Source organism: Argiope bruennichi, chromosome 11, assembly GCF_947563725.1.
Source record: "Argiope bruennichi chromosome 11, qqArgBrue1.1, whole genome shotgun sequence".
In the NCBI taxonomy this organism is placed as follows: Eukaryota; Metazoa; Arthropoda; class Arachnida; order Araneae; family Araneidae; genus Argiope; species Argiope bruennichi.
In genome coordinates, this window is record NC_079161.1 from 32,612,232 (window position 1) to 32,625,497 (window position 13,266).

Consider the following 13,266-nt stretch of genomic DNA (forward strand, 5'->3'; position numbering starts at 1 on the left):
TTCGAGTTAAAAAAAAAACATGTTTTGTGTCATTAAAGTTACGTAATATAAAGGTCTTTCGAACGTTCTATAATCAATACCTTGCAAAGGATTTGTCAGTTCAGAAGAAAAAAACACCTTCAAATGAGGTTTAAGGATTAATTAGAAGCGGGAAAAAATAAAAATTTCAACACGGCACGTTTTCGCAACAACGAATTCGGATTAACTTGATGGAGGGGGAAAAAAAAGGGAAAGAAAAATTGTTAGGCGTTTAAGGAGAGGATTTTTCATCTAAAATATATTTAGAAAGTTAGGATATATAATAAAAGCTTTGAACAATGAATGAAAACATTTATAAGCTTCAAATCAAGTCGTACTGAAACAAATAAGTAATTTATTTGAAAACATTAATAGGGAAACAAGAGAAAGTGATTTGATGGAAAAATTAATTTGCATTTCATCATAGCAATAAAAACATTGTTGAAGATTGAATATCAAATTAAATTTTTAAACACTATTAAAGAAAAAAAATTCACTAGAAATAAAATTAATCATTTTTTTTTTTTTTTGAAATGGAAACCCATTTTTAGAAATAATATTTTTAGAAGAGATAGCTAAGAAGCACTAAAAATTTGTTTAATTTTAAATTAACTTTTGAAATCAGTAGTGGCTTTTCTGTTGCTTTGAAGGGCATTAAATTTCTCAAGTCGGACATAAATTTATATATATGCACAAAAAGCATTAAAAAAAGATTCATTTTTACTATTGAAGGTTTGAATTAAAGGAGCACATCTGAATTAAAAGTGTCTGAGTCTATCTGAAATTAAAGTGATTTAATCAAATCAATTTATTTGGAGCATTTAAATTGAAATTGAAGAATAAGTCAAAATTATTAAAAGTATAAAAAGCTAAAAGGGGAAGAAAAAAAAAAGACGCGAGACAAAATGGAATTTTATTCACTTTCATAATTTTTTTATTTTTTTATTTTTGTAATGAAAGATTTTAAATCTCCCTTTTTATAATAGTCATTATGACTTAACATTATCCCCCACGTAATTATATAAACCTATAATCAGTTGCTTCATGAGTTTATTATCAGATAAAGCTCCTTATAGAGAATATAATTTAATTCAAAATAAATACTTAACTAATAATCAAGATGCAGCAAAGTTAAAATATTGTTCTGTTAACGAAAATATACAAGTGCACAAAATTTCTGACCAAGAAGTGAGTGAAAAATAGATTACGAATATGAATCTTTATAAATATAGATCAGGTTCAATTAAATAAAAAATATATTATAACCAACGGAAATGGTTTCCCTAAACTTTTCTAGCATTCTCTGTGATAAACCTGTCATGCCATAGAACGCCTTGACGTACAATAGCAACGAAATATTAACTTTTGGTATGATTTTAGCATTTTTACTGAATCTTACGTGTCACAATTGAAATTTTTTTTTGGCGATTGATTCCCAGCATGCGATTAAAAGTATCCGAAAATCGACTCTACGCTTCAGAAACGTTTTTCTCAATTGATTCAAACAAAGATTTGACGATTCGAATTTATTGACATTTACTATATTTTCTCTACATACATACTACATATACAAGAAATAAAAAATTATGAAGTTTCAACTTCAGAAATAGCAAATAAAATTTTGAAGCCAGTCAGTAGCTGAACTGAAACTGATATTTACGATGATTGAATGCAATAATGCGCAACCTCTTTAAATTATCACATTTGAGTATTCCTGCTTTATTACAGACTAGCCGCCTTTGGCGACCAGCCGGTTCGCCAATCTTAATGTTCGTTAAAATTTTAATAATTAAATATTTTATGCAACTTCTACTTTAATAGCTTCTTCATCAAAATATTTTAAAACTTTTATTTAAACAAATTTTGATTGTCATATAATTCATTCATAATATTATAAAGGCCTTCAGTCATAACGTAATATGTATCTCTCTCATTTTCTGTTAGCACCCGTAGAATGTATGCTTTAAATAAAAGTGGAAAGAATTAATCTTCAATTAATATAATAATATTTTTTACTGAAACAAAGCATTTTTTTTATAATCTGATTACTGAAAATAGAGTCACTCAGCGTTTAAACTTTATGGGCACTAAAGAATATCTTTTTTAATTTATGTAATATCTCAAGAGTTTTCTTAGATTCATTATGAGCAGATCGATTCATCAACAATGTTTAAATTTAAATGCATCAAACACTAAGAAAATAAAACGAATCGTTTAAAATAAACGGTTAAAAACAGGTTTAAAAAAAAACTACTTAAAAAACGATGTACTTAAAACTATAAGCATATACAAAAAGTATATAACTAACATAAATACAATTTACTTACAAAAGCATGCAACTAACCCAAAAATAATTTAAATCATCCATTGATAACGGTTGTCATGGCAACAATCAGAACAGAATGCGCATGCGTGAAATTTCTTCGCCAGTTACGTAACGCAAATACGTGATTTGTTCTACGCCAGTTGGGGTAACGCTATGTGGATTAGAAATTTTTAATTTCCTTTATTCTGTTTTATTTTAATTCAAAAGTACTTCAGAATGAATCTGAAAGATCGATTCATTAACAATGTTTAATTTTAAATGCATCAAACATTAAGAAAATAAACAGAATCGATTGGAATAATCCGCCGAAAAATTTTAACCCTAGCCTCATTACTGTTGGGAGAAAAAAAAACTGAAGCCTTTCTCATTTGGCGGTGGGGAAAATGGAAGATTTTTTTGGCGGTGGGGAAAATGGAAGATTGTTTTGGCGGGAAAGTTAGTTTTTAATTAATAATTAAAATTGTAATTAAAAATTCGAAAAAAGGAACCCCGGGTGCACATTCCCAACCTCCAAGGTATACATGTACCAAATTTGGTAGCTGTAGGTCAAACAATCTGGCCTGTAGAGCGCCAAAACACACACACACACACACATTGAGCTTTATTATAAGTATAGAAGACAATGAAAGGAGAAAGGAAAAGAAATCGAACTCAATCTAATTTAATCCTTTAATCTAAATGAATTCTGAGCATACAAAATTTTCAGTTAATATAGAAAAGATAATTAATATAAGATTCTATGATAATTTTTGCTTTGTTTTAATTTTGAGTGATTTCACTCGAATATGTCTTGAGAAGTAAAAAGTCTCAATTCAAAATGAGTAATGGAAAAAAAAAAATCTAGTTACCGAGGCAATTAAATAATTTATTCGATTGTCATTTGGAGTAAAAGTTTTATAAAGTTTATGGAAGATTTTCTTAAGCTTTCCTGTACCTCTATTTTAATTTTTTTTTAAATTGCCATATTTGTATTAGAAATAATTAAAACACAAACACACATAAACATATATAAGTAATATTGAATATAATACTCTTTCTTACGCAGACGATATTATATTTCTTTTTTTATTGATGTTTAATAATCTTGTTATGATCATCATAGTTATATATGACGTCAAGTCATATGAATTAAGGTCGTCAAACGGAAATTTCCACGTTCTTTATGGAAACATATCAAAGTCAGCTAAAAATAAATTATAAAAGAGAACAATTTTTTTAAATGAAAAATTCCAATATTCTTCAAGAATGCAATGAAATAATTTGCAAGAAAAACAATAATAATAACCTTTTTCAAAATTAATAAATAAATATAAAAAAATATTGAATTTTACTATTTTTACTACTTATTGAATTTTAAACTTTGTTTTTGTTTTTTGTTTTTCCATTACAGTTGCGTTTTATTATGACATTGATAATAGCAGTATGTAATTTAGTGAATATATATATATATATATATATATATATATATATATATATATATATATATATATATATATATATATATATATATATATATATATATATATATATATATATATATATATATATATATATATATATATATATCGGTAATTTTATAAACACAACTATATAAAACATCTGATCCTTCACAACGTACTGACCGCTGTGGCCTGGTGGTGCCATTTCAGATGTGGGGGTCGAAGGTTCGAGACTCTGTTCTACAGAAAACCTGTCATGTAAGCGGATTTTGGTGCGCGTTAAATTCATCGATGCAAAATATCCTTCTGCTGATATGGTGCTGAAGGTTAAAAATGGGGTGCCTGCTCAATTGCCTTTCTTATTATCTGACCGTGGTTCAAAATTACGAGGTCCGTCCAAAATTAGCTCTATCGTCGCTTATAAAACCGGCTGTTGATATAAATGAAGTTTCTTTGCACAGGCCGATTAAATAGCTCGAGGGGGTTCTACCCCTTACTTGTTCAACTTCTCAGTCTCACGATGTGATTGTTTTGAAATCACTAAGTGATCTCAGTTCGCTGCGCCACACAGTTATGCATTTCTGCTAATAATAAAAAATTATAAATACACCCATTACTAAAAGTAAAATTAAAACTATAAAAATTGCTTGAACCGCTAATTTTACAACTTCTGAAAACTAAATCATTAATTTCTAAAATGAAATTATATATATATATATATATATATATATATATATATATATATATATATATATATATATATATATAAGTAAATGTTAGGAAAGAAATGTATATAATTCTAAGATGTTTAAGAGTTAAAATCGAAATAATTTCTTTTTTTAATGCTGATAAGATGTTTTTCATCAAAATTTGTCGACATAATGTTAATAACATTAAAATAATAGTCGATGACCGGGAATATTAATAAGATTTTTTTAATCATGCCAATCAATTTTGATAAATGCATAATTTTTGGAAAATAATTATAATTCAATGAGCAATAGTGATGATGCATTTTGAGTTGTTAGCTATATGGCGGAAATAATTGGCAATGATTGGAAACTCCGCTTTGTAAACTAAAACGTACCGTTTATTCCAAATAAATTTTCTTGTGAATGATGGATGCTTCAACAGTTTGATTTGCTCTAACTTCTCGTTTTTGACGATTCTGAATTTTAATCGAAACAGATGGTTTACACTTATTTTTTCGTACTATCCAACTTCAAAAATTAAAGCTGTCTCAGATTTTTCTGCCATGGGAAGCATGTAAAAAAATCAAATGTATACATTCAAAAAATCGAATAAGAAGTAAAAATATTGAAACTGTTACAGTCGTCGAAAAATTCGAATTCAAAACTTGATGAATCTCCATGTATCAGCCGTTCTGAGTCTGAAAACAAAACACAACCAGTTTTATAATTATATCATCTTTTCTTATCTCTCTATGAACATAACTCAAAAACAATTTGAGTTAGACTTAATATTCCTTTTTTATCACCATATTTGAAGTTTTCTGTCAGATTTTGAACAATATGTATTTATTCAGGAAGTTTGTCTGCCTGTAAGCCCATGAACAAGTAACTACGATAACTACTATATGCTAAAAGCTAGTTAAATGAAATTTAGAACATAGGTTTGGTATCTAAAGAAGAAACCCGTATTGAATTTTGAAACAAATCCATCAAGAGGTTGACTATCTATCGAACTATAAATCTGCATCCATGTAAACGCTATAGCTAAAAAACGCAATATCTTAGGTATATAAAATTTGGTAAGTGATATTTTTAATAACATTGAAATTATATGTCATATTTGGGTTTCTATCGATCGAAAATATTACGGCAATATTACGAAGAATTATGTTTCTCTATACTACGGTAATATGCGGGTCTCTAAAAATAAAAATTAGCTCAAGTAGAATCTGTGACTTAGTCTAAAGACCACATTTTTTAAAAGGTAAAATTATATTCCTACCACCAACTATTGCGTGCAATAATTGTATAATATAAAGAACGAATGCTTTCTCAAACTGATATATTTGAAACAAAGATATTACGAAAATAATTTTAATTCTGATTGGTTGTATTTTTTTTTCGGCAGAGACTTAAGAGGAAAAGACCATTTTGGTGAAAATGTAGGACAGAGAAGAGATAATTAGTATTGTTCTCAACAGAATTTCAAGTTCTAGAAGTTCCAGTTTTGAAACAGATGTCAAGTCAGAATAATTATATAAACTTTTCCAAAAAAAAAAAAAAATTCTTTTACGCAGCTTGTGAACAAAGTTACTGCCATGATTTTTTATATGCGAAAACGAACATGCTAAAATTAACGAGCAAAAAAAAATAATAATAATAATAAAAAAAAGGTCATTCTCAAGTCAGTATTTTACTCTTCAAAATATCTGTCAAATCACATTGAAAAGATGTAATACAGTTAGTTCTATGGTAAGAAATGGAATTCCCATTTTCGTCTGAAATGAACATTCTGACAGTTCCAATTCAAATTGTAAGAACTAGAATTTTCCTAAAGCAAACGAATTTCATCTTTTTTTCTGCTACTGAAAGTAAGCACAAAATATTTTATTTTGAAATAGTTTGCTATTAAATTTGATAAAAAAAGGATAAATACAATATATAATAGCATCCAAAGATAACAGAGCCTTCTTTGCCAGATAAAGCAGCTTCTTCAAAATTTGATCGTCTTTTTATTTTCGTTTTAGTCGTCATTATTAGTTAGAAAAATATATAAAAAATATATTTATATCTTCAAACCAACGCTTTAAAATATTTCGATTTTCTAAAACATCATTTTTTTTCCTTGAGAAAAACTAACAAAACTAAATGCCTTACAACAAGGAATCTGATATAAAAGAATATTTATATCAGAATATTATGACACCAAATGACGAAACAAAGTGAATTTTTTTTTAAATAAGGAAGCTTATATGTATTTACCTATCTTTTAAAGAATATCGGCTGTCAACTGAAAAGAATGTTCTTTTCAATTGTGTTTAAACTTGATTTGGTTGTATTAACTACTTCATCACATAAACAATTTATCCAAAACATAAATTGTCTAAAAGCAAATCTGTCTTGTTAATTTTAAAGCAGAGGGAATTTTTGATTATATAATATGCAGGCTTGATTGAAATGATTTCCCTATTTTCTTTATAAAAATCGCATTGTGTGATAAGGATACATCGTCGGTATACAATTAAAAGTCCTGAGTTAAAAGAAAAATTATTCAATATTGTCTTGTTATTTAAAATGTTATTTCTAAAACAGAAAAAATCATGCATATTAATATATTTGCAGTATATACTGTATGCTGCAGATATATTGATATGAGTAATTTTTCCTATTTTAAGGAAAAAAAAAAGAACACATTTTTTTTTAACTTGGCTACTCCTAAAAATATAACGGCTAATAATAGATGATATATGCAGACTTAAAATACCTTTATGATATATTATTATTATAATCTATAGATTCAATTCCAATTTTGAAATCGCTCATTTGCATTTAAAGAATTTGCAATGTAAATAAATACAATTAGCAATGCTTTATTTAATATAATATAATCGATTTATACTGCTGATATTGCATTTTTACTCGAGTGTCAGCAATATTTTTTACAGTTATTAAAGATATGTTTAATTGTTCATGGATGATTTATACTATATTCAATGAATAAATTTTGAATTAGGTTTAAACTAGAAAATATTAAGCACTCGAGTTTTTAAACATGAATTTATAAACATTTTCTTATTTTTAAATTTATAAATAAGAACGAAATAAAAATTTTCTTGAATATATTTATAATATTAAAAGATTTTAAATCACAGGAAATGGCAAGTACATTTATGCACCATGTACCGTAAAATTCAATTCGCCCTTGAAATTTAAAATTTAAGCTATTCTTCTAAGAAACATTTGCTTCTAAAATTGCTTAAAACAATAGGGGAGAGTTATACAATTGATTCGAAATTTTGCTCTCCATAAAATCTTTTCAGCAACACTAAAGTTATCTATTTTTTATTTCTAATCTTGTTTCACTCCGATGGCCATTTCAGAAATTCAGAAAGAATTAGTCAAGATTTGTTATTTGATTCTCAACTGACCGATAAAGCAAAAATGGCTTGAATTTTTTTTAAATCTTTTCTTTCTATAACATCTGCTATTTTCCCCTTACTAAATTAAACGATTTGATGCAATTAAAAATAAAAAAATAATAATTATTCATAGACTACAGAACTTGGTCATGAAAAACCTATTCCAGAGAGCATCGAATCGAATGACTGCTGCAACTCAAAATAATTTGAATTAATGCCTTAAAATATTTTGTGCATTAAATAAAATGACTTATAAATTATACAATATCGGGGCTGATGAGATAACAACTATTCTACAATTATAAGAATAAAAATAAAATTTGGCAGTCTTCTATTTGATTCAGATCTTTTGTCTTAACACATTTTCACGTCTTCTTAGTTGGTTTTCTTTTTGTTTTACTCAAAATTTTATTAAACATTTTTTTCGCTGAAAATATCTCTTGGTTATGAATCGCTATGTAAATTTTGTTACATTTCTATTGCTCTAAATAATTTATTTGGATAAATATATCTGTTTGCAAAGAAGAAACGAAATAGTTTTCCAAACATATTCTTAGACCAATGTTTCTATTTGAGAAAGGAGCAGATTAAACAATCTTATATCCTATTTAAGCATTACTGTTCAAATTTAGAAAAATACTTCATTAGATCGTACTGTTATTATGTATCATTTTTATATATGCCGATAAGTGAGACCTTTCTCTGAATGAAATTAATTCTAGAGAATTCAGTTACAGAAAATGAAAATCTAATGGTAAAAATAGTACCCTTTTAAGTAATTCAGTCTTCAAAATTGAAGATAATTTTGAATATTAATTTAAAAAATGACTTTTGATAAATATATATGGCACATAAAGTTCTAGAATCGTTAAAAAAAGCTTCTAAATATGCTGTACACTATTTTGAATAGAACAAAATGCTATAAGTTTATCGGAATCTTTACATTAAATAATTTAAAGAAAATGTTTTTGACATTTACATAAAGAAAATTAATTGACATATATATTTCAGTCTGCGTTTCTAAATTGCAGGTGATTTTGAAATGGTATTTCCGTGTATTTAATCCATCTAATATAGACGTAACTTCTAAATACAAATTTAATTATTCCTAAAATGATTTCTGAAATCTAATTTTTGAATTAACTATATTGCAATATTAAGTAAAATTTATATATTCTTAAAAATGTATAAAAAAGGAATCAATTTCTAAATTTTAAAAAAAATGTAAATATACAAAAAAAAAATATTCATTCATAAGTATTTATAAAAACTCTCACATTTAAAAATATTATGATGTTACAAGATAATAAGCAACGAAAAATGCAACACATTTTTGAAATTGTCATAAAATAAAAATAACAATCTTAAGAAAGATTATCTGCAAATGATATAGAAATTAATTTAGTGAATTTTGAATTAAAAAAAAAAGCTATAAGTAAAAATAATACATATTTTTAAAAAAAGAAACATTTTTTAGCATATTTTTCAAAAGCATTCTTTTAATAATTAAAAAAAATTAATCTTACCATACACATACAATCAAGCAGGAGCCCACAAGAACAGATAAGCCACCAAAAAACAAAGCAAAATTCATTATGAACAGGAACTTTCAATAGGTAAGAAAGAGAAATCCACTGAATTATTTATAAAGCAGTCGGAACAATCATCGCCATAGCTAAACGCCGACTCTAGAAGAGCACAACTAAAGTGCGATGATAAGGACACAACATCAATCACGAGCATCAACTAGAACTGAAATGACAAACGAAAAACTTAGGCTTTACTCTTCTCAGGAAAAGAGGGGAAAAAAAGAAACTAAAAATGTGACGTCATCGGAGATTCTAGTTCTCAGAACACATTACTACCGGAACAATTCTGTGCGGAATTACCTTCTATGAAAATAAAAAAAGAATGTATCCATTTTTGTTGATTTTTTTCTTTTTATCATGTTTCAAATGATTCACATCCTGTGTTCGAAAATATGAAATGATTTCGCGCTCTTCAAACAATTTTTGTTGTTGTTTTCATTAAAGGGGAAAAAATATTCGTTTGATCTTAATTGCTTATTGAAATCACGATCTTTGTAGTCGCTTTCATATTCAGGAAACTTTTGGAACTATCGCAGACTGGCTCGTGAGAAGAATAGAAATCATAAGAAACGTTAGAAAATCTTTTTAAATTATATATATTGCCCGTTCATTGTCTAGAACGATCTAAGCTGTAAATTGGAATTTTGTCAATTCTTTTGCGATATTTCTTACTTAGCGTTTTAATAAAGATCTGAGATTTATTCCATTTCGTTTTTCATTCAGTTTTATTTTCCAATACATTTTATTAATTATTATTTTTAAATATAATCCTACTTTCACTTTCTCCCGAAAATCCATCATGCTATTAATTGCTTTTCTATTTACCTCATGTATTGCTTTTTTAGGCCTTTTAACTTAAAAAAAATTCATTGACATACGACAGAAAATTTGTTTCAAAAAAACTTACTTGCTGAACTTACTTTACTTAAAAAATTGCAGGCTTTAAGTTTTATGATATTTTAAAGACTTTTGTGATATTAAATAATGTAAAAACCTTAATTCAAGATAAAAAAAAGGCATGACCAGATGATAGATTAACTGTCTATTACTTTGCATCGAAGCCAGGTTGAGAGTCATGCAGTTGTTTTTCAATATACATGAATTAAAAAAGGATTTAATCTGAAATAATCTCTTTTAAAATTTTGTAAGCCATGTGAGTATGAAGCCAAATAAAATTGTATCATATATATTTATACTCCCGCTTTAATTTTCTTCTTTTTAATCCATAGTTTCTATTTCCTAACTGGCAACGATTCAATCCCTGATGCAGTTCACGTTCATATAAAAATGTTCCTATTAAAAATATTTATATTATTTGTTAAAATATAGGATTTTTTTTTGTATTATTAGTAAAAAAATATTTATTAAATAATCTTTTCAATTTCAGTTTTAAGTCTGTATCAAATTTTCGTATGCAAATTGCAATTATTATTGTTTATATCAAGGCCAGAGTTTTTTTATTGGTTTTTCGAAAAAGATTATTTGATTTAAATTGAAATGCTTTCAGGTTACCGAAGCAATTATTATGAGACAATAAGCTAAATTTAATAAAGGAAATTGAAGTGAAGTTTAGACACATTATGCCGAAGTGTTCCAATTGTAATCAAAAACTGGTGTAAAATAACCAGGTTATAATATCTGTAAAATATGCTTAAAAATGCTGTGTTGAGGTTATAATGAATATCAGGCTATGCATAAGAGATTTAATTGTAATTAAGAACAACCTTCATTTCTGAAGAACTAATGGGTTGCTAAATGCGACTAGTAACGGGATATTTTCTCTCTTATTATTATTGAAAATTGGTATGAAGCATATGTATTTGTGCACAGATAGATATTGTTACCAAAATCGTCAAATGGGTGTAAGGCATATGAAAGTCTAACATGTTGTATATTCATGTAAATATTCTGTAAAAAATACAATATACAAGCAACAAAAATACAGCTGAGGCGTATGCAAAGAACAGGAATTGTGAACAATTACAACACAAGCAGGTAGAAAATCATTAATTAGAAAAAAATAACGTTCTGAGTGCATAGATGGAGAGATTATTTCCCGATCAGCATTCTAAAGGACAACATTAATGTAATCGATTCTGCCCGCATTTATATTGGTTTTCCGACAAGAAATGGAATTTTCTAAATAAAACTCCAGATTTCGATCCCTAATAGAGATAAAGCCAATATTCTTGTCTTTTCCAGAACCTTCATTTCTTTCGACAACAAATGATCGTATAGTTTCGGTCACTGATCTAGCAGCCATTTTATATCATTAAGAGTAGCTGTGTATCTTTCTTTCCAATCATGACACTAATTTCGCAGTGAAAGGACTTTACATATTCGCAAAAATGTAATATTATTTTAATCAATGACTTTCAGAATATGAAACGATATTACATATTAGTAATTTATGTTAATATTTTAATTAATGACGCTCAGAACATGTAATGATATTACATATTAGTAATTTATATTAATATTTTAATCAATGGCGTTCAGAACATGAAACGATATTACACATTCGTAATTTATATTATTTTAATCAATGACGTTCAGAACATGATACGATATTACATATTCGTAATTTATATTATTATTTTAATCAATGACGTTCAGAATATGATACGATATACACATTCGCAAAATATGTTACTATTTTAATCAATGATGTTCAGAACTTGAAACAATATTACATATTCATAAAAATATGTTATTATTTTAATCAATGCCATTCAGAACATGATACGATATTACATATTCGTAATAATATACTATTATTTTAATCAATGACGTTCAGAACACGATACGATATTACATATTCGTAATAATATACTACTATTATTTTAATCAATGACGTTCAGAAAATGTTTTGCTGTAATATATTTATTACGATTTTTATATTTTTGTTTAATAGCCAAAATTGGTACAAGATCTCCTTTTATAACCTTTCTTAGAAACTCAGATGAACTCATTTTATCGCTAGTAGCATTTAGTCATCGTTAGTTACCGTAAAAATAAAAGAATATTATATTTCCGGTGTATTCTCTATATAAAATTACGCGGTTTTCATTTTTAATGATAACCACAGCAATGTTTTATCTTTGCGTTTGTCCGTTTCCGTGGAAGATAGACAGCAATTTATTTAAAGACTGCAAAAAAAGACGAAGCATTTTTAGAATATTAAATTATTGGTTGTTTTGTTTTGTTATGTAAGCCCAGAGCTACAACATCTGTTAAAGTAAGCGAGAAAACCGCAGAATGAATAATTCACTGCTCTTTCACGGACTCAAAAACTCTCCGCGCTTTTGCGCATGCGTTAGGATGCGTTTATTTAGTCAAAATAGGGGTGACAGGAAAGAAAAAAAAGTAGAAGTTGCAGTTAACATGCGGGTGAACTCAGATTATGCGGGGAGTTGGGAGCGATAAAAAACTGCGGTTGGCTTGTGATATTGTCGTAAAAAGTACTTATTCACATTAAAATACTTTGGAGCTTTTTTTTTATTTACTGCAAGAGATAGAAGCATTAAATTATAATGAACAAATGGAAGATTTCTGCTGTTAAAATTTGGTAATTCTCTTTTTACAAATACAATAGAATTCGCTTTTTGCAAATCATTCAATAGAATTTTGTAAATTTCTAGTGAATGAAGTGCATTTGCAGGAAGTCTGTCTGTCTAGTTGTCCAGATAGAAGTGAATAACTGCGGAATTTAAAGAGCTAAATGCATACGATTTAGTACACATGTATAGATTTGAAATGTAGACTGTATTTACTCAACCGTAA

General features: G+C 27.1%; 1 protein-coding gene across 1 annotated transcript in view; it reads right to left on the reverse strand.

The window, feature by feature from the left end:
* LOC129957563 (uncharacterized) overlaps nucleotides 1–9,639 on the reverse strand; it is a 37,592-nt gene extending 27,953 nt beyond the window's left edge. Inside the window, exon 1 of the mRNA XM_056069926.1 lies at nucleotides 9,421–9,639. Within this exon, the coding sequence (XP_055925901.1) occupies nucleotides 9,421–9,488 (68 nt within the window). The 5' untranslated portion in view covers nucleotides 9,489–9,639. The remainder of the gene's footprint in view (nucleotides 1–9,420) is intronic.
* Between the last annotated feature and the right edge of the window lie 3,627 nt (nucleotides 9,640–13,266).